The following is a 25,897-nucleotide window of genomic DNA, read 5'->3' as shown; positions in this document are numbered from 1 at the left end:
AGAAAAAGAAAAAAAGAAAAGATATAGTACTGAAAACAGAATCATGCTGGTAAAAACAGACATGGTGTTTAATGAAACAAATTAGATACTCTGCAAATAAATCGATATATGTGTTCTTCCACAAAGGTGACCGAAAGGCACATTGAAGAAAGAACAGTCTCTTCAATAAATGGTATTGGGGTAACTGCCTATCCACATGCAGAAAAATGAAATTGGACCCTCATCTTACACCATTAACAACAATATAATCAAAATGGATTTTATATATGTATAATATATAATATACAACAAATATATATGTATAATATATATTTTATATATAATATACATAACCCCTATATATAGTGGTTTTATATGTATATTACACACATACCCCATATATAGGGGTTATATATTATACATATATAATATATATTATATGCATATGTAACACATATTACACATATATTTTATATTTGTATAAAATATATATGTATTATATAATGGATTGTATATTGTAGGTATATGCATATATATGTGAAAAAAGAGATATATACATATAAATAAATTTTTGGAGTAAACATTAGTATTTGGTTCTGAGATTAATTTGTAATGCAGTGCTGAAAGAGACCAAAATTTTTGTTGCCTCTAAGTATTCAGCAATATATTAAATGTTTGATTAGAACACACAACAAAGAATTCTTAAGCCCATATCTTATACACCCACCCACACACACACACTCACACCCACAAGCCTGCCCTCTGTAAACTAGAAAGAACCAAGTTAGTGAGACTTTGTTTATTTGACAAGTCAGCTCTTCTCAAATAGTCAAACTGATTGTGTATAAGGATCCAACTTTGTGTTTAAACCTCTAAAACAAAAGTGGTTCTCATTTATGTTTGAGAGAGTATTGAACCAAAATTAAGAAACTTATTTCCCTACCATGATCTCATTAAGATTTCTGAGACGACTACGCTATCACTACTCAAAGAGAAAGTTTCTTGTAATGAACCCTTAGGGAACTGACCGCTCCACATCATCTTCCCGTAATTGCACTTTCTTGTCCATTTGTGCTCTTGCCTATGGTTTCCAATGACAGACTTGACTGCAAAATTATTTAGTTTTGTATGACCCCATATTATTGGCAGTCAGTCAAATATTTATTTTTGATGCGGAGTGAAATTTGGTCTAACCAAAAGTGAGAATGAATTAATTAGATCAAGTGGAAAATTTAGTCAAACTCAGGTTGTTTCCCAAAGGTTTTAACCGAGATTATTATACAAGAAATTAAAGTTTCTTTCACTAGGCCAGAAAAGTAACAAACAATGGGGATTGCTAGAAAATAGACAACATTTATACTCTGGGGGTTTTATTTAGAAAAAACTCAGCATTAAGCATTCAATTAAAATGGATGGGATACAGGCCTGTTATGATTCTCTAGGAGAAAAAAAAAAAAAAAACTCTTAATATTGGTAACTATTGATTTATACCAAACTGGGATTCCTAGTTCACAACTAATTATCTGATGCTACTTCAAATTCATTTCAGGCTGGCTGGGCACAGTGGCTCACGCCTGAAATCCTAGCACTTTGGGAGGCCGAGGCAGGCGGATCACCTGAGGTCAGGAGTTTGAGAGCACCCTGGGCGACATAGGGAGCCCCTGTCTCTAAAACATGAAAATAAAAATAAAAATAAATTATTTCACCCAATACAGTGTTATTTAAACAATAACAGAAAGGAACACAGTGGTTTTACTGCATATATGTTGGCTCTAGATTTACTTAACTGCTACCACAATCTTACACAATAGTTTTACATTATTTGTGGACTATAAATGAGAACAATAAAATGATCAATGTGATCAATGTGCTACAAACTAAAGGTAGTCTGGTCATCAAATTCGAGTTAAGTAGAATGGGCCCCAATGTTTACAAAGTTTGGTTTGAGGAAGGATTTTATTCAGCCCTTCTGATTCTGTACACAGTGTCTCTTCCCTTTCACGCCATTTTTTGGGCTGGTTCACCGGCTGGAGCAATGATTATGAGAGCAAGATATGATGCCAGTGGATAATCGTGCTTGTAAGTTGGCAATGCTTTAGATCACAGAGATAGTGTCGCTTTCAACAAAAGTCACTAAGATGTGGTCATTGCACAATGAACATGTACCATTTGGGTCACACGCACAAAAAACATTCACATGCACGTTTGTAGAATGTAGCAATGGAGAAACAGACATTGTAGGTAACATTATAAATTAGGTGCTTACTGTCTCACTCCACAGAAGATTTGATTCTTCTTCTTTTTTTCTCGTATGGCATTGTATATCAGAATACAATAAGATTTTATGACAGAGTAATGAATCCACATTCTTGGAGAGTTTGACATGAGATTTCTTTACAAAAAGAGGCCATCCATAAAAGGGAGGGCTGCATCATCTAAACACAGGTATGCATGCATCAGTTAAGACATTCGGTTCTTTGAGCCTCATTATCTGCCATGTGCTCAGGAGTTCTAAATTATTCCAATGGCACTCTTTAGCCTTAGAAAGAGAAATTTCCACTTCCATGGGAGCATCAGCTTCCAGCAGTGATTACTGAAGACAGTCTGAAAAGTTATTTACATATTTCTTTTTTCAATAAAATTGTAAAATCCAGTATAGAATTGTTCTCACTCAATAGCAGATTGAAACTGATAGCACCTTGTGTGATTACGCCTTTACTATGTTTTAGGTGTATTATTTATGTGTTAATCTTGACAACAACCTATATATTGAATTTACTGATTTTTAAACTAGGAAATTGATGCTCAGAGAGATTATTTGATAAAATAATGGACATAAAGCAGCTAAGTGGTTGAACCTGGAAAAATCTCTGCAGCCTGCCTCCAAATTCAGGAATATTAAATTAATTACTACATAGTTGCCTGAAATGCCACAGTGGTAAATATGTTGTAATCAATCTATTTAAATACATAAAAAAGTAAATACCTAAAATAATTATTAATATTTATTTCTGCGAACTACCATCCATATGGAGTAAATGAAAACTAAAGCAATTGAGAAGAACTTGCTTCAATTTTAAAATTAAAAAAGCATATCATTTTCCTTAAATTATCCAAAACTTAGACAAAAGTTTAGATAAATTAGATAAAGTGTTCTACACTCCTAAAAATTTTTTCATTACCAACTTCAAAAATATTTTCCTCCTATATGATTTAATAACATACACTTCATAATTTGCATTGCTTTTTTATTTAGTCCTGGAAAAAGCTAAGACTCATCTTTAGATTGATAGTCTCAACAGGGTAGAGTTGATTCATGGAGGAGGCATAGGCATCTTATCATAAGTTGAGGTCTTGAAAATGAATAGAAAATGAAAATAAAATACTGTAAAAGTGACCACAGGGAATGATAGGATTGATGACATGGAAGCTTGTGGCTATGTTAACACAACGCTTGATTGAGCAGACATAGCACATATATATATATATACACACACACACACACACATATACACACACACACCCCCGACACACATACACATACACACACACATTGTGTGTGTATGTGTATATATATAAATAAATATATATTTATTTATTTATTTTTGAGACAGACTCTTGCCCTTGTCGCCCAGGCTAGAGTACAGTGGCGTGATTTCAGCTCACTACAACCTCCGCCTCCCGAGTTCAAGTGATCCTCTTGCCTCAGCCTCCTGAGTAGCTGGGACTACAGGCACCCACCACCACACCCGGCTATTTTTTTTGTATTTTTAGTAAAGATGGGGTTTCACCATGTTGGCCAGGCTGGTCTTGAACTCCTGACCTCAGGAGATCTGCCCATCATGGCCTCCCAAAGTGCTGGAATTACAGGCATAAGCCACCATGCCTGCCCCAGACATAGCAATATTTTAACACTTAACAAAGGACTATCAATAAGTGTGTATACATAGAGAGGAGAAATCTGACTTGAAAACACTTGGGGGGGATTTGTAAAAACTGAATGACCACCTTATTCTGCAAGTTTGCCTAAGTGGAATTTCTTGTGATGGAGGTTAGTTTCATAGAATTTGGATGTGACTATGCTAAAAATACAAACTTGTCTTTAACTTCTACACATCCTAGTATGTGATTTAATTTTATTTTTGTATTTTCCTATAACTCTTCCCATAGCCTGCTTCACTTCCATGTTCTTCAGGCTGTAAATGAAAGGATTCAGCATAGGGTTGATGACCGCATAGAACAAGGAGATCAGTTTGTCTCCCTCTGCTGAGTAAAGGGACTTGGGCCTCATGTATCTGATTAATCCTGTTCCATAATATATGGTCACCACAGTCAGATGGGAAGTGCAGGTTGAAAAGGCTTTTTTCCTGCCCTCAACTGAGTCTATTCTCATCACAGCCACCAGGATGCGCAGGTAGGAGAGAATAATGAGGAGGAAGGGGAGTAACACTGTTCCAGCCCTTCCTGCAAGCATCATGGCCTCCTGCAGGGATGTACCTGCACAGAACATGGGAAGAAGGATGGGCAGTTCACAGAAAATATAGTCAACAACATAAGGACCACAGAGTGGGAGGATTGTGAAGAACAGAGGAACCACCGAAGCAAAAAAGCCTGTGGTCCAGGCTCCCAGAGCCAGTGCCACACACACAGACGTGTTCATGATGAGCAGATATCTCAGTGGGAAACAAATGGCCACATAGCGGTCCAGTGCCATCACTGCAAGAAGAAAGCACTCAGTCACCTCCAGGAATAAGGTGATGTAGGTCTGAGCGAGGCAGAAGTTGTAAGAGATGACTTTCCTGGTTGCAAGGAAGTTATAGAGCATCTTGGGGACCACGATTGTGCTAAAAAATATGTTGAGAAAGGCCAGGTGACAAAGGAAGTATACATGGGTGTCTGGAGAGAGGAATGCAGAACTACCAAAGTGATGACAGCTGTGTTTCCGAAACAATTTGCTAAGTAGGCCAGAGAGAACAGGAAGAAGAGGGGTGTCTCACTTTGGGGATGATTGGAAAATCCCACAAGGACCAGCTCAGTGACGGTGCTGGAATTCTTATGTCCCATTTTGGCCAGCGAAATATGCCTGTTCAAATGGGAGCAAGGAGAAAATAAAAATGGTCTTATATAAAAATTCTGAGGTCAAATCAATTCTCTTTCACAGCAACTTTAATGCTGATGATAAATGTATCTTAAATTGGAATAAAAATTATTTGTGAAATTTCAGTGGACATGAAGAACAACTTCAAATCATAGTTCTCATCATATGGTTACTTATTTTTGATAAATTACAAAAGAACTTTTTGTTTAAAGGTGAAAATTTCACCATTATATCGCATGTACTACAGAGCACTCCTCTATATTTGACTAATCAAATGCTATTATCCATTTCTTAAAAAAGAGCTACAGGTCCTATCAAAGAAAATGACTTTCCTAACATCATGAGCAGAAAATGTGCAGGTTGAAAATCATTCCATTCTTCTCCTACTACATTAAAAGTCAGAAATGATACTAGTTTCCATTTAGTGAGAAAAGGGGTTGATTTTTTTTCCTTTCTGATTCCTAAGGAGTATAAATTATCATCTCATATCGGAATAATACACCTAATTTAATTGCTTAGACTATTTTAACTCCCTCAATATTAGTAAAAATAATATGGTTAATCCTCTAAACGTTTGAGAGTCCAAATGTCTAGTAGTGGTCTTAGAGAAGATAACATATTGGTCCCAAAACCAAGCTTTTTGACCATTTTAAGCACAGTGTGAAACTGCTTTCATGGGCTTATGACTCATACATGTATATCTACAGCGATACGCTTCCTGTACTCCACAAAATCTGAGTGAAACATACCAGCCTGTGCTGAAATGGAAGATGTGGGTTAGTTGTACAAAGTGCAGACTGTCTTACACAACACACATTATCAAATGTCAGCTGCGACGAACAAAACGACACAACATTAAGCAAAAACAAAACAAAACCGATGCTTAGGAGAACATTTTTAGACACAGGGGAATATAACATGTAAAACACAGAGCCTGGGGGTCACACAGACTCAGTGAAACTCCCTGTACCCTACCCCTTTCCTTTCTCCACGCTCTCACATTTCCAGTGCTTTCTCTTTTTTCTGCTTTAAAATTTCCTGTCTGGGGGTCACTTTCTTATTGGCATCTATGTAAAGGATTCTTCTAGATCTTGCTCTAACTCTCTACTTAGCTTTCTCTCCTGTCTGCACAGACAGAATTACTGAGCCAGCAGGCCACATGACACAGCAACAAGGTAGTAGGGGTGGAGAGAGAGAAACAGAAGAGAGTGGGAGACACACAGAGAGAAACAGAAAGACAGAGAGAGAGAGTGTGTGAATCTCAGTTCTGTGACAGGGAAGGGAGTGAGTTTAGGGAGAGGAGAGCAGCTGACGTACTTGCCCAGTCTTTGGATGTAGGAAACCTGTACATCCACAGTCAGTGCTGGCACCTGATAAGTGAATTTTCCTGGAAAGGGTGAAACTATCAAATCTTCACCTCTAAAGGAGGCTCATGGGAAGCACAGCCGCTGGTCAGCCCCTGGAGCTCATCATCTTTTCTTGGCAGTGTGCTCCTCAGCTCCATGGAAGTTCTGTTAAAAAGAATGGGACAGCTATAGCTATTAACATGCACAACCTGTTCCCTGATTTTACATGATTAATTTTAGTATAGAAGTTGTCCACATTCTCTTTATGCCTTCCCTTATTTATCCCAACTTTATATCACATTTAGGGGATTGAAATGGAGGGTAAAATTATTTTCCAGTCATTATAAATCGAGAGTAGAGGCTTCAGTGAGTTAAGTCTATTAGCAGAGGCAAAATTTTGAGTTGATCCCAAAGGGAACTAGTTAACTTCATGCAAAAAAAAGAAAAACAATTTATGTTCCACTTAATGCTGATGGCAGATAGCTCGTTAATGCAGTTTATAATTTACTATTTGGGGTGCTATCTGTTAACTCTATTGTTTCTCTGAAAGAAACAGCTTAAAAGTAATGTGTTAAGAACATCATATTTTTGTAAAACATACACATTTTCTTAGCTGGAAAGTTAGTGTTTTTGGCTGGGTGAAGTGGCTGACACCTGTGATCCCAGCAGTTTGGGAGGCCGAGGCAGGGAGATCACTTGAGCTCAGGAATTTGAAATCAGCCTGGGCAACACAGGAAGACCTCAGTCTCTACGAAAATACAAAAATTAGCTGGGCACAAGCCTGTGGTCCCAGCTACTCAGGAGGCCAAGGTGGGAGGATTGTTGGAACCTGGGAAAGGGAGGTTGCAGTGAGCTGAGATTGCACCACTGCACTCAATCTGAGAGACAGAGCGAGACTGTCTCAAATACATACATACATACATACATACATCATACATACATACATACATACCAGCCTGAGCAACATAGCAAAAACTGATCTCTACCAAAATTACAAAAGTTAGCAGGACGTGGTGGCACGTGCCTGTAGCCCCAGCTTCTCTGGAAGGTGAGATGAGAGAATGGTTTGAGCCCTGGAGTGGAGGTTGCAGTGAACCAAGATCATGCCACTGCACTCCATCCTGGGCAACAGAGCTAGACGCCATCTCAAAAAAATAAATAAATGAATTTAAATAAATAAATAAATAAAATAAGAATAAACCACCAAGTACTAAGTGTTTAGTGGAACAGTCAGTCTCCTGGCCCCAGGCTTAGACTCCCTCGTTTCCATTGTACGACACCACTATTTCCCTTTGGCAGTCAGCATCCAGCCCTCTGACCAGTACTGTGTCTGGTTCTCTACACATGGATCAATATTGAGACACTTGTTCTCTATTGATGGATCAATAAGTGTAATATTGAGAGAGGCCAGCCCACACTCTACATTGCTTTCTAAATTTAGGTAGTCTGACTCAGGGGAAATGCCACCATGTATTGGCCTCTAGTTTAAAGCATCTACTCTATCATGTACATCATCCAAGCATCACTGCGGGATGCGCCCCAGCCTTTGGCTCGCCATTCCCCCTTTCTGTCACGCTGCCTGCTTCCTGATGATGGGGCAGTGCTGGTGAATTCCATGGTGTGAGCCCATCGCCATGTTTTCAACTATGTAAAATTAGTTCCTCTGCCAAAAGGCAATCTGTGGTCTGCCACAAAGGTAGATATGGAACTTCAGTGATCATGCAAACGATGGCAGTGGTAGCCTGACTCATGAGGAACAATCGCTGATCTTTCTGTGGTTAGCTGGTACAACCAGGGAACTATGCCACTTCAGCGGCTCTTCTTCAGACTTTGCTCTTGGTTGGTTGACTATGCAAGTGGTAATAGAAAGAAAAGCTATTTTTATTTTGAATCCAGGCATGGGTATTATCATTGCCCCATAGCTACTATTCAATGTGCTTGTTGAACAAATGCAATGCAATCTAAGTAGCTCAGTCCCAGTGGATAAAACATGACATAAATAGACCTGGAGGCCGGGTGTGGTGGCTCACACCTGTAATCCCAGCACACTGGGAGGCCAAGACAGGAGGATCCCATGAGGCCAAGAGCTTGAGACCAGCCTGGTCAAAATACCATGACCCTGTCTCAAAATAAAACTAAACAAAATGTTAACATCTGGGGAGGAAAGCTTAAAAAAAAAAAAAGTCAGCTGGGCGCAGTGGCTCACATCTGTAATCCCAGCACTTTGGGAGGCCAAGGCAGGCAGATCACCTGAAGTCAAGAGTTTGAGATCAGCCTGACCAGCATGGTGAAATCTCATCTCTACTAAAAATACAAAATTAGCCAGGCATGGTGGCAGGTGCCCATAATCCCAGCTACTTGGGAGGCTGAGGCAGGAGAATTGCTTGAACCCAGGAGGTGGAGGTTGCAGTGAGCCAAGATCGCATCATTGCACTCCAGTGGAGGAGACAGAGAGAGATTCTGTCTCAAAAATGAAAAGAAAAAGAAAAGAAAAGAAACAATCATCACAGACATTAAGAATTAGAGTCAACTAAAAAAAACTGTCCCTTTTGTTTATAATGAAGTTTGCATTTTTAATTTTTAGCACTGGAATTACATTAAATAGCATCATAAGAGACCAAAAGCAAGCCTATAGAATTCCATTTAACTAGCAGAAATTTATAATGGTATTAAAGCGGTTTTCTGATTGACAGGGAAATTCGGTACATGGTTTTTCTTCTAATTGGTTGAGGGTGAGATGAAGGATGCCCCATGTTGTTCCAAGGTCTTAGATCCTTCCTCCAACACCATCAGCATAGTTCATTAGATATATCTGTTATCCTACTGTAACCGTTAACAGTATGTACCCTTTCATTTTCCAGAGTATCTCAGACGGAAAATGATGCTATGTTAACCTTACCCATGAGCCACTTCCTGATAATAGTTACATGATTCTAGGCAGGCACCAGGTCAAGGTGAGCATGTCTCTGCTGGGTGCAGGGATCTTCCGCAGGGAGAGTCAGCTTACCTAAGCCAGTCACATCAGACTCCTTCCCTCTACTTTTTAAAACAAAGCTTAGAGTCAGTCAGTTTCTCTTTGATGGCAGCATTCATTTGTGACGTATTAATATCAAATCTATGGCTGGAAGTATTTCCCCCTCAAAGGATGGAAAACTCTTTTACTTCAGAGAACACAGCCAGTGAGCAGAGGGAAGTAGAAGTTAGCGACCCCAGGGAAAGGCCTGGAACCCTTTGAGTGTTAGTCAGCCTGGACGCCTGTATTTTGCTTGAGGAAACTTCACAGAATTCTCAGCCCTCAAAATTCTCCCTGAGTGCCCTAATCCTAAGGATTGAGTTTTTTCCAGTTGTGACCAAACCATTCAAACTTTGATCCCTAAAATCAATGTACTGCAAGTGATAAACCCAAAACTGTGGAACTATCAAGATTATGCCATAAGACAGTGAAGATTTATTGCAGACTGAACAACTGGCCACATTTATAATGCAGGTGTACCACAGTTGGCTAAGTTATCATCTGTTGTTTCTTGTTCGTCTTTCTTATTGACAGGGAAATTTGACAGGGAAATGTTGTATCATCTTGTTGTATCTTTATATATTTTCAGTGAATCTGGAAATTTTAGGAATGTTGTTAGGAACATTTTAGTACATTGTAGTGTTTTGAGTAAGTATTGTACCCTTCAGTCCTACAGTGAGAGAACGAGAGCAAGTAAGTGAGAAAGAGGATAAGAACAAGAGAGGGAGAGAAGGAAATCGTGTCACATATTACAACATAGAGGAAGCTCAAAAACTTTATACTGAACAAAATAAGCCAGCTACAACACAAAAGGCCAAATACTGTGTAATTCCCTTTACATGAAGTATCTAGAGTAGTCAAGATCACAGAAATAGGAAGTGGAAAGGTGGTTACCAAGGATGAGAGTCAGGAAATCGGTTTTTGATGGGTACAGAGTTTCAGTGTTGCAAGATGAAAACTTTCCAGAGATCTGTTGTTCAATGATACAAATATACGTAACATTACTGTACTGTACTCTTAAAAATGGTTCAAATGGTTAATTTAATGCCACATCATCTTCCTACCATAATAAAAGTACACCATCAAAAAGACAATCCATGAGGAATGGGAGAAAATATTTGAAAATTATATGTGTAACTTACATTTATTAATGATCTAAATTATATTTATAATAATATAATTTATATATTATCATCTACATAATGTCATGTCACAAAATTATATTATAATGTCACATACACTTTTAAAAGATTAAAACATTCTGAAACTATTATTATATATTAGTGAATAGCAGACTTACATGAAATAGAAATACTTTTAAACAGTTTTGTTGGCTCATTTTTATTTTTTTAGCAACATAGTTGTTGCTATGTTGCCCAGGCTCAGTGCAAAGTGGCTTTTCACAGGAGTGATCATGGCGCACTACAGCCTAAACTCCCAAATTCAAGTGCACTCAAGGCCTCAGCCTCTTAAGTAGCTGGCATTACAGACACTCACCATCATGCCTGGTATGAAAATATTTTTAAATGAGTTAAATTGTATGGAACTGACTCAGGAAGAAATGTAAAGCCCAAATTATCCTACAATACTATAGAAACTGAATCAGGGATGAGAAAATATTTCCATAAAGAAAATATCCAGCATACAGAAGAGAATAATAGACATTGGAGACTCCAAAAGTGGGGAGGTTGGTGTGGAAGTGGGGATTGGAAAGTTACCTGTTGGGTATAGCGTTCATTATTTGAGTGATAGGTAAGTTATAAAGACTCAGACTTTACCACTATGCAATATATCAGTGTAACAAAACTGCACTTGCATGCTCTAAATCAATTTTTTTAAAAAAGAAAAAAAATCCAGCATGAGTACTTGCAAAGGTGAATTGTACTCAGTATTTAAGCAATATATGTGTTTTTAACACATGCAAAGTCTTGAGGGGAAAGTAGAAATATGATCTAACATATTTTAGATATTTAGATGTAGCTTCACACCAAAACCACACAATGGCATTAGAAGAAAAAGAGTGACAAGCCAATCCTTACAGGAGACATAGGTTTCAGTATAACAAATAAAACAGTACATCAATAAACAATCATGACCACATTCGAATTACTCCAGTAGTGCAAATTTGCATCAATGTAATGAAACCTATTATAACAGATCAACATAATAACACATGATAAAATGCTAAAATTATCTCACTATAGAAAAATATTCAACGAAGTACCATTCAAGAAAAAAGCCACCCCTGGACACTAGGGTGAAATAAATTTTCTCTTCCATCTAGTTAATAGATCAATATTAATTACATTGAACTAAAATAAGATGGCTAAGAAGAATTTCTTCTATTATGATTTAGTAGACTTGGGTTATTGTCGTCAATAATTATAATAATTTATGAACATCGATTTTAGATATTAAGAGAAGTTAGAAAGTTAGTGAGAATCCTTGAGATAAATACATGAAAGCCATGCAAATTCATATACCACTATCAACTTTGAGATATGTTTTTTAATATCCCATTTGATAATGCATCAAAAATATTATTTGTTGGCAGAATATATAAACATGTGAAAAATATAATGAACAATGAACAAACATAATTAAATAGGATTATATACTGTGTTCATGAATAGAATTTTTCAGAGTCATAAACTATTATCAGTTATCCAAAATTTGCACGAAAATACCAGTCAATGGTATTGATGAGGTTTATGAGGCCAAGAAGCAAATATTATGTGTCTGTAGAATATTAATTGGCCAGACAAGCAAGATATTTGTAAAGAAAAAAAAGTGTGAATACTTTTTTTTGAAATTCTTTTTAATTGTAGTAAGCCAAATCATGATTGTAAATTACATGTACTGGGATAATAAAATAGATAAAAGGAATAAATCAAGAAATAAGCATTGCATTAAATTTAATGACTTCTTAAACTTATCAGAATTCATCAGAAGAATTAATAATTTTATTGAGAGAATTTTGAAAAAGCGTGACACAAAACTGTAAGAAGATGTTTGTCATGTATACATCTGGCAAACAAACCTATATCCAGCATATATAAAGTATATCTTTAAAAAAGTGGAAAAGACTGTCAATCCAGCCAAAATGGGCCAATGGTTTAAACAATCACTTCACAAAAGAGGACACCCAAATGATTAATTCAAAATATAAAATCTGATCACCTGTGTCAGAGAAATGCTAATTATGATTCTGTAGTGGGCAACAGCACTCACATCTCATAGCTGGTCTGCTAAGTCCGGTAAGTTAATACGAGCACCCCCATCTTACTTGTTAATTCTTCCTTCGTGGATAAGTCAGGATAAAGACATCGTATTAATATATCCTATCCAAGAAGAAAAGGATGTACCAACTATCTAACTATGTTTGAGAATATTGAGTCCTAGCTTGAGACTCAAAGATTCCATCTTTTTAGAATCTCACTTGCTCAGTGGAAGCTGAAATTTCACTCTCTCTCTCTGTTTTTCTCTTTTTTTCTTCTCTTGTATTTCTTTGAATTGGTTTCAGTACAAGAAAGCATTAAGCATTATATGTCTATGATGGCAGAAGCACATATTTTTAAATTCAAGGTAATTGGAAGCTTTTAATCTCTAAAATCCTGTGCGAGGAATGAGAGTTACTAGACTTTGAATCCTTAAAAAGATAAAGAAATACGTAAGGAGTGGGAACATACAGATGTTAACAAACTATGACAGAGGTGCCATCTCTTCTGTGAAGCCACCTTGACCCCTGTTCTCAATACTTGAACACAGTTTGAATTTGCATGGTACCATACATATAAACTTATCCTATGTCAGCACTAATAACACTACATTTCTAACAATGATTTACTATACTTGAGCTTTCTGAGCAAAAAAGTTTATTCAATTTGGTATCGCAACAGGTTAGGGCTTAGAAAATTATATTTGCTCAAATGATTAAATAAGTTCATTCATTAATTGTTACTTTTTTTAGACTTTCCATGTTTTTCATTCCTCTACTAAAAGTGAAATTTTCATAATTAAAATATTGTGTCTGCATCCAGGCAGTCAAGACCTTGAGGCATTAATGTTTCAATGTATGTTTATTATTCTGATTTTACTGTGATGAGTTCCAAGTGTAAATCTTGAGATGTTGTGTTTATGAAAGTAAATTCTCCAACTGTACTGTGATATTCTTAAAGTGAAATATGAGTTTTATTCATTCGTGCTTCTCCTCAAATAGCATGTCCAGAAGATGCTTAATAAGTTAATATTGGATAAAAGCAGAAAGATGTCATGATATTTATTTCTGTATTTACTTCTACAGATTTTCCTTTCCATCATGCCTGGGGTTACAGACATGAGCCACCGTTCTCAGCCCAACAACTGTATTTGTAACAGCCTAAAACTAGAAACAGCTCAAATGTTTATGAACAAGTAAATCGATAAACAAATTGTAGTATATTCTCACAATGGAATATTTTCCAGTAATAAACATGACAAACAATTGAGGTATGAAACAAGTTGTATAAATCTCAGACTAATCATGCTGAGTAAAATAAGCTACACCCCTTCCAAGTCTAATCCCCCCCCACCAAGATTACATGGCTTATGATTCAATTTAGGTGAAATGTGCACTAATCTATAGTGGTAGAAAACAGACCAGTTATTTCCTGGGAGGAGGGTTGTTTCATGGCTGAAGTGAGGGAAGCATTAGGAAAGAACCAAGGAACCATTTGGTGCGACTTGGCATAATAATATGTTCATTATCTTGATTGTGGGAGTGGTCGCACCAGTGTTTACATAAGTCAAAACATAACAAATTATACACTTTATGTGAATTTCTTGTGTGTCAATTATACCTCCATAAAAGCTATTTAAAATAGAATTTAATAATATTTTTCTAATTTGTTATATATTTTTAACATGAAAAATACTAATTACTAATTTATATATTTCTAAATGTTTTAGGTAAAATATTAAAGCATTTTATTTTTCTTTTCCTTTGTGTAGGATCCATATTTGTACTTGGTAAGCTACATCCAAGATAAGCATTTTATTTATTTTCTAAATAAACTATACAATTTTTACATAATTGTTTTCTGATGGAGTCGGACCAAGATGCTATGTAATATGTGAGACAAAAAAGCCATGTATTCAGTCACCTTTTCCGCCAGTCTGCATTTTATTCCTCATAAGCCTTGATTTTGTTTATCGTTAAACATATAAAGACAATTAAAATACCCCTGCTCTTCTGGATCACAGACTTCAAGAAAGAAATTAAGAAGCCCTGGAATGCCGTATTCCTAGGACATAACCTCCATGGGCAGCAGTGCTTTGGGGTGAGGTCCAGGATGACTACGGAGATCACAAAGACAGCTTCTGCATGCTCCGTCTCACAGCCCGCTTGACCTCTTTGTTCCTCAGGCTGTAGATCAGGGGATTCAGCATGGGGATGACGATCGTGTAGAACACGGACACTATTTTACTTTGCTCCATGAAGATGATGGCACTGGGTTGTGCATACATGAAGAAAACGGTACCAAAAAACAAGCACACTCCTGTCAGGTGGGAGGTGCACGTGGAGAAGGCTTTCTGGCGTCCCTGCGTGGTCGGGATCCTCAGAATTGTTGAGATGATGTAAATGTATGAGACCAGGACAATCAAGAAGGTACTGACAATAATGGAGCCACATAAACCAAGAAGAACCAGTTGGTTTATAAACGTATCCGAACATGAGAGGGACAAGAGTGGGGGGACATCACAGAAAAAGTCGTTGATCTCATTGGACCCACAGAAAGGCAACCTGAAGGTCATGGTTGTTTGAGCAACGGCATTGACTACACCCCACAAGTAGGACCCTGATACTAACAACACACAGACCCGGTGAGACAGGCTCACAGCGTACAGAAGAGGGCTGCAGATGGCGGTGAAGCGGTCATAGGCCATGGCAGCCAGGAGGAAAGCCTCCGTGGTACCGAAGAGAGACAGGAAAAAGAACTGCGCAGCACACCCGCCAAAGGAAACCGTGTGGTCCTCTTGCATGGAGTTCACCAGAGCCCTGGGTGCAATTGTGGAAGAATAGCAGATGTCCAACAATGAAAGGCTTTGCAGGAAGGCATACATTGGGGTGTGGAGGTGTGCATCTACCCAGATAATTACAATCATGCCAAGGTTTCCCACCACAGCTATGCCATAGAGGATCAGAAAAATCAGAAATAGCATTGCCTGCATTCCGGGACCCCCTTGGAATCCAAGTAGAACAAACTCTGAGACATGTGTAAAATTCACCATTGTGTAACTGCAGAGAGAAAGAGAATGAGAGAGAGAGGGAGGGAGAGAGAAAGAGAAAAAGAGAGAGAGAGAGATGGGAGAGGAGGAGGAAGAAGAAGGAAAACACTTGTAAGCCAAGGCAAAAATTATTTAATGCAATAATGTCTTGGTCTACTATGTTTTGTATTTCACGTAAAGAGAAAAGTTCAGCTGTAAGAGAAAGAAATGGGAAATAAATAATCATTTATGTAGAAATAGTCTGCATCTATAAATATGGCACCATATAATTCAACTCTAATCTCAAAATACTCAGGTGTTACGAGTAATTGTTTTTTACTCCGTATCATTAGCTTTTTTTTTTTTTTTTTTTAATTTAAAGAGGTCTCAAAATCAGAGCAGAAAAACATGAGGACACCTGAGACTTAACTATTTAGTTTTTCTTTTCAAGAATTGTTAATCTGGCCTGAGGGAGATGCTGGCAAGTGGAGTTGATTATGTGTGTAAAATCAATTAACTTTAGAATTTTCGGTCACATTTCTATCAGTTTCCTGGTACTACTAAAACAAACTATCTTAGATTTAATGGCTTTAAGCAATAGGAATTATTTAATTTACAGTTCCAGAGGACAAAAGTGGAGAGTAAGTTTTAAAGACCTAGAATGTGTTAGCATGCCCATGTTTCTTTTGCAGGCTCTAGAGAAAAATGTGTTTGCTTTCCTTTGCCAGCTTCTAAAGTCCACTTTTTTCAATGGTCCATGGCCCCTTTTTATGCTTTTAAGACAGCAGCACAGCATCTTCTCTCCAACCTCTGCTTCTGGTCTTACATCTCCTGTACCCAACCATCCTACTTCCCTCTTAGAAGGAACTTAGTGATGACATTGGGACCTTCCAGATAAAACGGAAGGTATCTCCAGGATGTTATCTCATCTCAACATTTTTAATATTCACATCTGCAAATTTCCTTTTACCATGTAAGGTAATATATCCACAGGCTTCATAATTTACCAGATGGACATCTTGGAAGGGCACTTTTTATCCTACCACACTATCTGTTTGATATATTTTGAATAGATTTATGAAATTTTGGTTATATTATAAGGTGAAACAAATCTAACAATATGTGCTAGGTTTGTGATACAAATTAGACCTTTTTATTGTAATCACTGATGTGGCATCTTTCTAAATCAGTGATTATCAACCTATTTTTATTTCTTTTTACCTGTAATAGCTCTCTCTCTCGTACATTCCATTATTTATTAAATATTATATACAAAACAGTAATATATTTAGGCAGTTTACCTTAGGACTACTTGAACTATAATAAGTTGGAATTCCACTGTGGGGTGTGACTTGCATCTGTGGAACAGGAAGCATGGGCTAGAGCAATGCATGTGTTTGTATGTGTGCATGTGTATGTGTATGTGTTTGCATGTGTGTGGTAATTTGTCATTTGGAAATTTCCTGATACTGTTTCCTACTCTATACAAAATGGAAATGAACATACCCTGGGAAGATTCAAAGACAGAGTAAATGGACATTTTTATTCAGAATAAATGCAAAATGGAGATGAATTTGTTCTCTTTTCTTATGTACCATGGTTCATAAAATTTGTACCATTAATTCAATAACTCTCAATTAGTTTACTTTCTCGGTGAGAAGGTATCAGAAACTTTTTAAAAAATTCATTAGAACTTTCAATTCTCTAGATCTTTGGGATTTCATGAAACTATAATCATACTTCTATGATTTTTTGACTTTCCTTGTGTTCTGATAATTTAGCCCAACTAAATATGGGAGCACATTGTTTCCATGTAAGCTCCAGGCTCCAAGAGAAGATTGTGCTGTTTACTTCACCAATCAAATTTGAGCAAATAGAATAACACTTGGCTGAGATTCAAGACTCAAATAAATGTATTGAGTGAATGAATAAATGATTCCTCAATGAATGGAATTGATTTCATGAGTGGAACTGATTTCACATGCTTTTCATAATGTGCAAAGTATAACACAGTTCCTTACTTTGAGTATTAGAGTTTATGTTGTTGGAAGTCTAGATTCCAAGATCTAAAGTAAAGTCTAAGTAGAAACAAACAAATCACAAAGCCATTCCATGTTTAAGGAGAAGCAAAGCAAGTCATTTTTATGTTAAACAGTAGTTACAGTTTATGGTCATAAGTGCATGCCGCTGCACTTTTGAGATCCAATAAACATGGTGTAGATAGTATTATTTTATCTTAGAGGGAGGCAAATTTTAGAGTAGCATAAACCAAATGACTCCCAGAGAAACAATGCGTGTTTTCGTCTCACCAAAGGCCATTCATTTTCCTAGAAAAGCCAGTGCAACAGAATCTCACAAAAGAAAGGAAGAATCAGCAACAACCACAGAAAAATTATGTACCTGATTTTTCCTTTATTGTGAACACTGGAGGACTTAACATTCATTTAACCGATGGTCCCAGTTTTGGGTGCTTTGACATGAGTATTCGTTGTTGCACTGTAATATTTGTGGCAATTAATTATTAACTAACATTACATTGGCAAAAACCACAATTACTTTTGCACCAATCTAATAAACTGATATAGAAAATAAAATAGCACAAATTTAATTCTGAGATAAAAAGCTAACATTTATTGGACAATTGCTATAGGCTAATCAATCTAAAAAATTTAAATGATATTTATTTTATTTAATGCTCACAGAAGCCCCAAGCCCCAAGCACATGCTAATATTAGTAAGTTCTTCAAGGTAAATTAAGAAATGTTCAAGGTTTTCCCTCTAGAAAATAACCGAGTTTTTCTGCCTTACTCCAGGGCCTAATCTCTTGCCCTCTCGTTGACTTGCCATTGTTTTAATCCAAGCCGTCATGTCCAGATCAGTGTCTCTGGCAATGCTGTGTGCTAATGTGTTTCAGATTTTTTGCTGGATCATTATCCCTTGGTGCAAAACATTCAGTGTACTCACTAGAATGCCACTATCTTAAGAGGTAGCACAATGCAAGTCATCAAGCATGGTGTCTAATTCTGATTAGGTCAATAATGAGTTTTGTGATGAGAAATATATGCATAAAATCTTTTGAGACAGAAGCCTTGAAATAGCTGATTGCCAAGATTCATTCATTGTTAATACTATTAATTTTTTTCATTGTATTATATCTTACTCTATCTGTTTGTTATATCTGTGGAGATAAGGTGGAAAATCTAATGAAACATTGACCATGATGTCACAATACTTCGGTGTTTCTTTGGATTAATATTATCAAAAATACAAACTTATAAATGAAAGAATATTTGAAGATATGATGGTGTGAAAAATCAATGTAATATTAGAGTGTTCCCTGAACTCTAAATCTGGAAATGCATTTCTAGCTCCTAATCTGCCAATAGCCCAATAAAAGAGTTGAGCAATGTGCTTTGTGATGTTTGGTAGTAAGATGGATTGAGTAGATTTCCCATGCGAGGCAGGGGCCTAACCATTATAGAAACGCTGGGTCATTTGATTCTTCTGAAAACCATATGAGGTTTCCCTGTAATTACTTTCATTGTACAGAGAGGAAAAACAAGATTGAGAAAGTCAGAGGCTTTATCCAAGTTCATACTACTAATGAACAGGGAAGTCACAATGTGAGCCCAGAACATTTGGCTCCAGAACCCACACCACTCTGCCTATTTATTAGAGACCGGAATAAACTGTTCATACTTTTAAATTCTGTCTTTTTACATTTACAAAATGAAATCAAAGCATTATTATTTTTATGATACACTTGTATTTTAAATTCGTATCAGTGATCCTCAACTTAAAAGATCCTAAATACTGGTCTGCGTACTTTTAAATAACCATGATACATGATGTTGTAGAAACACATTTTACTCGTGTGAAAGAAACACAGTGATATGGGCACTATACTACAAAATGTCAATGGAGTACAGTGGTTAACATCAAGAACTCTGAGGCCAGCAGCCCTGGGTTCAAACACTTGTACTCACTTGGACAAATGCCTCATTCTTTTAATATTTTATTAGTCTGACCTATCAAATCTAAGTATTAAGAGCATGTGCTTCATTGTGAGGGCTAAAGCACTTCACAGATGAAAGTACTTTGGAGATCTCTTGGTAAATAAGCACAATGTAAGTATTTCCGTTGTTAATAATATTATATTTAGTACAATGTAAGTGCAATGCACATATTGTCATTATTGTTTTTAGTATAATAAATACAATTTAAGTCAGTATTAATATTATTATTGAGTCTATTATTAACCAATGCTATTTGTTTTGTCTTGTTTTGTTTCGTTTTGAGATGAGGTCTCACTCTGTCACCCAGGCTGGAGTGTAGTGGTATGATCTTGGCTCACTGCAACCTCTGCCTCCTTGGCTCAAGTGATTCTCCTGCCTCTGCCTCCTGAATAGCGGGGATTGAAGGCACCTACCACCACACTGACTAATTTTTGTACTTTTAGTAGAGACGGCATTTTATTATGTTGGCCAGGCGGGTCTCGAACTCCTTGGCCTCAGCCTGCTAAAGTGCTGCCAATACTGTTTTAATTAAGGTCTCCCATTTTCATAGATTAATTGGAGTTCATCAGTAAACTGTTTTTGACTTATATTGCTCACCTAATTTACTAGAATTTATATCCATTTAATTGAATTGGTTACAGGGTCTTTGTATAATCATTTTATGTTCTCAGTAAAATAAATCTCACCTAAATTTCATGTGTGACGTCTTTCTCTTTCTTACTGACTCTCGGGTGCCTCATCAACTCTGCAGTTAGTAAAGTCCACACAAAATTTCCACAGCACTGTTTTTCCAGGAATAAGAGCAAGAATTATAATATCGTTTTCCTCAGTGTTGGTCATTTGAGATTTATTCCCCAAAGTTTTATTGTAACAAGAGTGGTTTGACTCACTCAAGGGCTATAACTTGGCAAGAAGACAGAATGAAGTCCCAGAGTAAAGATTTGAGAGCAAAACAAAACAAAAGAAACCCCAATCACAAGCCTATCTTTTAAACAATAATAAGTATACCATACTTGTCAGTTTTGAGGATGAAAACTTTAATAGAATTTGATCTGCTTTTACTTTAGGCCCCATGACCACAGATGTAGAACAGAATAAACACATATGATCAAATCTATATCATATCTGTCAGGTGTCTAGATTTCTGATGACCTAAGCAATTCAGGATAAAAATACATTATTTAGATATACTTCTTAATACATTTAAAGTTATATTTGGGTTACAGTGATTTTAATAGAAAATAGGTAGTGAAAAAGAAATAAGGACTATGCTTTATATGTTTCTGATTATAATGACAACTAATATCCAAAGCACTTATAATAATTGCTGTTAATATATGTTAGGTATTAACCCATATAATACAAGAAAGTGATTGCTTACATTAACTTTGAAATATTTATTATTTCCTGAATTGTGTATTAAAAAATTAAGGGGTTGAAACATCAAGAAAGCATTGATTTTCCATTCTTCAGTTACTTCACTTAGAATAATAGTCTCCAATCCCATCCGGGTTGCTGCGAATGCCATTTATTCATTCCTTTTTATAGCTGAGTAGTATTTCTTTGTACACATATGCTACAGTTTCTTTATCCATTCGTTGATTGATGGGCATTTGGGCTGGTTCCACATTTTTGCAATTGTGTATTGTGCTGCTATAAACATGTGTGTCCAAGTGTGTTTTTTGTATAATGACTTCTTTTCCTCTGGGTAGATACCCAGTAGTGGGATTGCTGGATCAAATGGTAGATTTACTTTCAGTTCTTTAAGGAATCTCCACACCGTTTTCCACAGTGGTTGTACTAGTTTACATTCCCATCAGCAGTGTAGAAGTGTTCCCTTTTCACTGCATCCATGCCTATATCTATTACTTTGTGATTTTTTTATTATGGCTATTCTTGAAGGAGTAAGGTGGTATCACACTGTGGTTTTTATTTGCATTTCCCTGATAATTAGTGGTGTTGAGAATTTTTTCATGTTCTTTGGCTATTTGTATATTCTTTCTTGAGAATTGCCTATTCACGTCCTTAGCCCACTTTTTGATGGGATTGTTTTTTCTTGCTTTTTGTTTGAATTCATTGTAGATTCTGGAAATTAGTCCTTTATTGGATGTATAGATTGTGAAGATTTTCTGCCACTCTGTGTATTGTCTGTTAACTCTGCTAATTATCTGTTTTGCTGTGCAGAACCTTTTTAGCTTAATTAAGTCCCATGTATTTTCTTGGTTTTGTTGCATTTGCTTTTGGGTTCTTGGTCATGAAGTCTTTGCCTAAACCAATGTCTAGAAAGGTTTTCCCATCGTCATATTCTAGATCAAATAAATAAGAATATTTAAAACTAATTAAAAAGCCTATAGAATTTATATATTAATAATATAATTCATTAGTTTTTCATTAACTGATGGCATCCATGTACACAGCACCCATCTCAAGAAACAGTATCACCAGCAACATAGAAAAAATTTTAAAGAGTTCCCTGAAGGTTACCTTTTGTAATTTTCGCACTCATATATTTATTTAATCAGTATAAAATTTTATAATATATTTTATATACATTTTACAGAAGTGGAAATGGAGTCGCTTAAGATTCAAGTAATGTCCTCAAGGCTTGAAAGCAAATAATTGTGGGGCAGTGATTGTTACTCAAATTGTTGGACAATAGAACTGTGGTTCACAGTATGTGGCTACTAGCCATATTGGACAATTATATCTGAATTTAAATAAAATTAAATTACCTATAATTTAAAGTGCCACTTTTTGATTAAACTAGCTACTTTTCAAGTGCTCAATTGCCACATGCTGTCCCACATAAGAACCAACACAGACCGTTCTTATTAATGCAGCAAGTTCTGCTGGGAGTACTGCTCTGCAACCTTCATGCTTAACTCCTATACTATCCTTCACTCATCCAATGCAATATTCTGTGATGGAAATTTAAGCCTCAAATTCCTCAAATTTCTAAGACTTAATGAAACTTTATTTTTCTATTACAGCATATACCCAATAGAGGACAGAGGGAAATTCTGCTACCTATTGCTTTTAAGGTGCCAGACTAACATTGATGTACCATCTTTGGAAACTGGCTTTTTTTTTTTTTTTGAGATGGAGTTTCCCGCTTGTTGCCCAGGCTGGAGTGCAACGGTGCAACCTCGACTTGCTACAACCTCGGCTCACTGCAACCTCCACCTCCCAGGTTCAAGTGATTCTCCTGCCTCAGCCTCCCGAGTAGCTAGGATTATAGGCTTGCACCACCTTGCCTGGCTAGTTTTGTATTTTTAGTAGTGACAGGGTTTCTCCATGTTGGTCAGGATGATCTCGAACTCCCTACCTCAGGTAATCCACCTGCCTTGGCCCCCCAAAGTGCTGGGATTACAGGTGTGAGCCACCAAACCCAGCCGGAAATTGGCATCAAAACACTAAAATTTAGGTTTCTAAGTCAGGGAAAATGAGTAACATGAAGAATTCATGTATGTGTATGTTCATTGCAGCACTAGTCACAATAGGAAAGACATGGAATCAACTCAAATGCTCATCAATGAGAGACTGGATAAAGCAAATGTGGTACATATACACCATGGAATACTATGCAGCCATAAAAAAGGATGAGATCATGTTCTTTGCTGCGACATGGTGGAGTTGGAGGCCACCATGCTAAGCATAAGTGGGAACCAAGCCATAAGGATACAAAGAATGATACAGGGACTTTGAGGACTCAGGAGGAAAGGGTGGGAAGGGAGTGAGGGATAAAAGACTACAAACTGGGTTCAGTGTACACTGCTCGGGTGATGGGTGCACCAAAATCTCACAAATTACTACTAAAGAACTTCCTCATGTAACCAAATACCACCTGTTCCCCAAAAACCTATAGAAATAATTTTTTTAAAAAAAGATACAGAACAGGTCAGCTGCGGTGGCTCACACTTGTAATCTCAGCACTCTGGGAGGCCAAGGCAGGCAGATCACTTGAAGTCAGGAGTTTAAGACCAGCCTCGCCAACATAGTGAAACCCTGTCTCTATCAAAAATACAAAAATTAGCCGGGCATGGTGGTGCGCACCTGTAGTCCCAGCTACTCAGTGACTGAGGCAGGAGAATCGCTTGAACCCAGGAAGCAGAGGTTGCAGTGAGCCGAAATCAGACCACTCCCCTCCAGCCTGGGCAATGGAGCAAGACACTGTCTCAAAAAACAAACAAACAAACAAACAAAAAACACAAAAAAACCAGAACATTTCCATCACCAAAGGATCCCTTGTGTAGCCCGTTTTTAACAACACCTCCTTACCTCCCACTTCTCTTTCCTCTTCCATTCTCTACCCCCGCAACAACTAACCTGTACTTTATTTCTATAATTGTCATTTTAAGAATGTTATACAAATATTTAATAGAAGCATATGACGTATAAAAAAAAGAAAGCATAGAAACATTATTTACAGAGTAACTGATGGAGTTAGAATTTGAATAAAATGCAAACTAACTTCATGGATTATGCAGTTTGCCCTCATATTCCCTGAACACTTATTGAAATTGTTTCTATTCTATAAGGATTAAATTCTAGTATGTGTTTTGGAAAACTTGACAAAATGAAATGATCTCTCTTATTTAGAAATCTAGCACTATAATTAAAAAAGGTATAATGAATGCAAAAATATCATCCATGATGTATAAAATGTTGTGCATGTTGTGGGAAAATGTGGACAAATAACAAAGTAAATAAATACCTTCATGTCTGCATGTGTTTGTGACTGAGTGATAAAACTGACATAAAGATTTTTTAAAAACACAGCAAAGGAGGTGTGTAATGGTAGACAGCAATAGAAGTTTTAAAGGCAGAAAATACAGAGTTTAGGAAATCTGTAAGGAGGAGACAGAAAATTGATTTATGGTGAGAAGAAATGTATGCTTACATAATTTCTACCTAATCCTTTTAGAAGGGAAAACAAGCAAACAGGGTTTGACTGTACTTAATATATTTTAAATTTCTCTTAACCAGGCCTAAGAGGTGGTTAACTTGCATGTGAACTTCTGGAGTGACGTAAGGTAATATCAGCTTTTCACATAAGTTTGCCTAATTCAAAACACTTTCTTGAAGGATAAAGTATGTTATATCTATTTAGGATTATCTGAATAACTGTCATGGTTTCATCTGCCAGCCAATTCAATAATTCAAACTAATCATTTATACTTTTTTACAAGTATTGTTATCAAATGTTTGGCTAAATTAATGAACTATGCAATCAAATCACTTCTTACTTTGTGTATGGTTGTAATTAATTCAATTATCTCTTACTGAGCGATTTGTTTCAGATGAACCTTAATCATGAACAAAGGCTAAGTGGGAGAAAGAATATGGGAAGACGTGTGTGTGTGTATGTGTGTGAGAATAACTATGTATAATCTCTATACACTTCTCTCTGTGTATCTCTCTATATATAGCATATAGATTGTGTGTATATACATATATATGTGTATGCATATACACACAGACACATAGGCAAACACACTGCACATGTATAATATAAGGCTAAGTGGGAGAAAGAATATAGGGAAATGTGTGTGTGTGTGTGAAAATATCTATGTATAATCTCTATACACTTCTCTCTGTGTATCTCTCTATAGCATATAGTGTGTGTGTATATATATATGTGTATATATAGACATATAGACACATAGGCGAACACACTGCACATGTATGGTATTGATATTCATAAAAAGGTATTGGACCCTACATTTTGTTTATATGTCTTTGTAAGTAAATTTTTAAAACCCCATCTGAATATATATTTATTTAATTTTTAAAATTGTCATCATTCAGTGTTCTGTGCAGGAAATACACACGAGGTAGAAGAAGAGGCACACATAATACTTTTAAGGGTAAACAGCCTTTATCCCAAGTATATGGCAATACAGATACAATAAGCAAATCACAGTGGGAAAGGGATAAGAAAAAGCATATCTATATATTTACACTCACCAGACTATGGAGGAAGCATGAGCAGACCAGAAAGCAAGTCTGGGCTCCAGAGTCAGCCACTACACTCACCAGACTGTGGAGGACTCATCACTAGATGGGAAGAAACAGCCTGGGCTCCAGAGTCGGGCACCTGTCCATGCACAGAGGAGGAGAGGTCTCATGAAGCTTTGGGGTGGTCTGCGACCCTAGCTCTTTCTGTAACTAGTTGTTTGGCATGGGCCCAGTCATGAGG

At 36.7% G+C, this 25,897-nt stretch overlaps 2 protein-coding genes across 2 annotated transcripts; both read right to left on the bottom strand.

Moving 5' to 3' along the window:
- Positions 1-3,803: 3,803 nt before the first annotated feature.
- LOC103230940 (olfactory receptor 2A12-like) lies at positions 3,804-5,197 on the bottom strand. Its single transcript, XM_007990074.3, is given in 2 exon segments — positions 3,804-4,863; positions 4,866-5,197. Coding segments are annotated over 2 exon segments (960 nt in total). The 5' UTR covers positions 5,044-5,197; the 3' UTR covers positions 3,804-4,081.
- A 9,582-nt stretch (positions 5,198-14,779) lies between these two features.
- On the bottom strand, positions 14,780-15,913 carry LOC103230938 (olfactory receptor 9S13-like). The gene has a single exon (XM_007990073.3). It carries the CDS (start codon positions 15,704-15,706, stop codon positions 14,780-14,782), a length of 927 nt encoding a protein of 308 aa, XP_007988264.2. The 5' UTR covers positions 15,707-15,913.
- Positions 15,914-25,897: the final 9,984 nt, after the last annotated feature.

This window comes from Chlorocebus sabaeus, chromosome 25 (assembly GCF_047675955.1).
Source record: "Chlorocebus sabaeus isolate Y175 chromosome 25, mChlSab1.0.hap1, whole genome shotgun sequence".
NCBI classification, from domain to species: Eukaryota; Metazoa; Chordata; class Mammalia; order Primates; family Cercopithecidae; genus Chlorocebus; species Chlorocebus sabaeus.
Note: the sequence above shows the minus strand (reverse complement) of the source record. Positions and strands in the feature narration are given on the sequence as shown.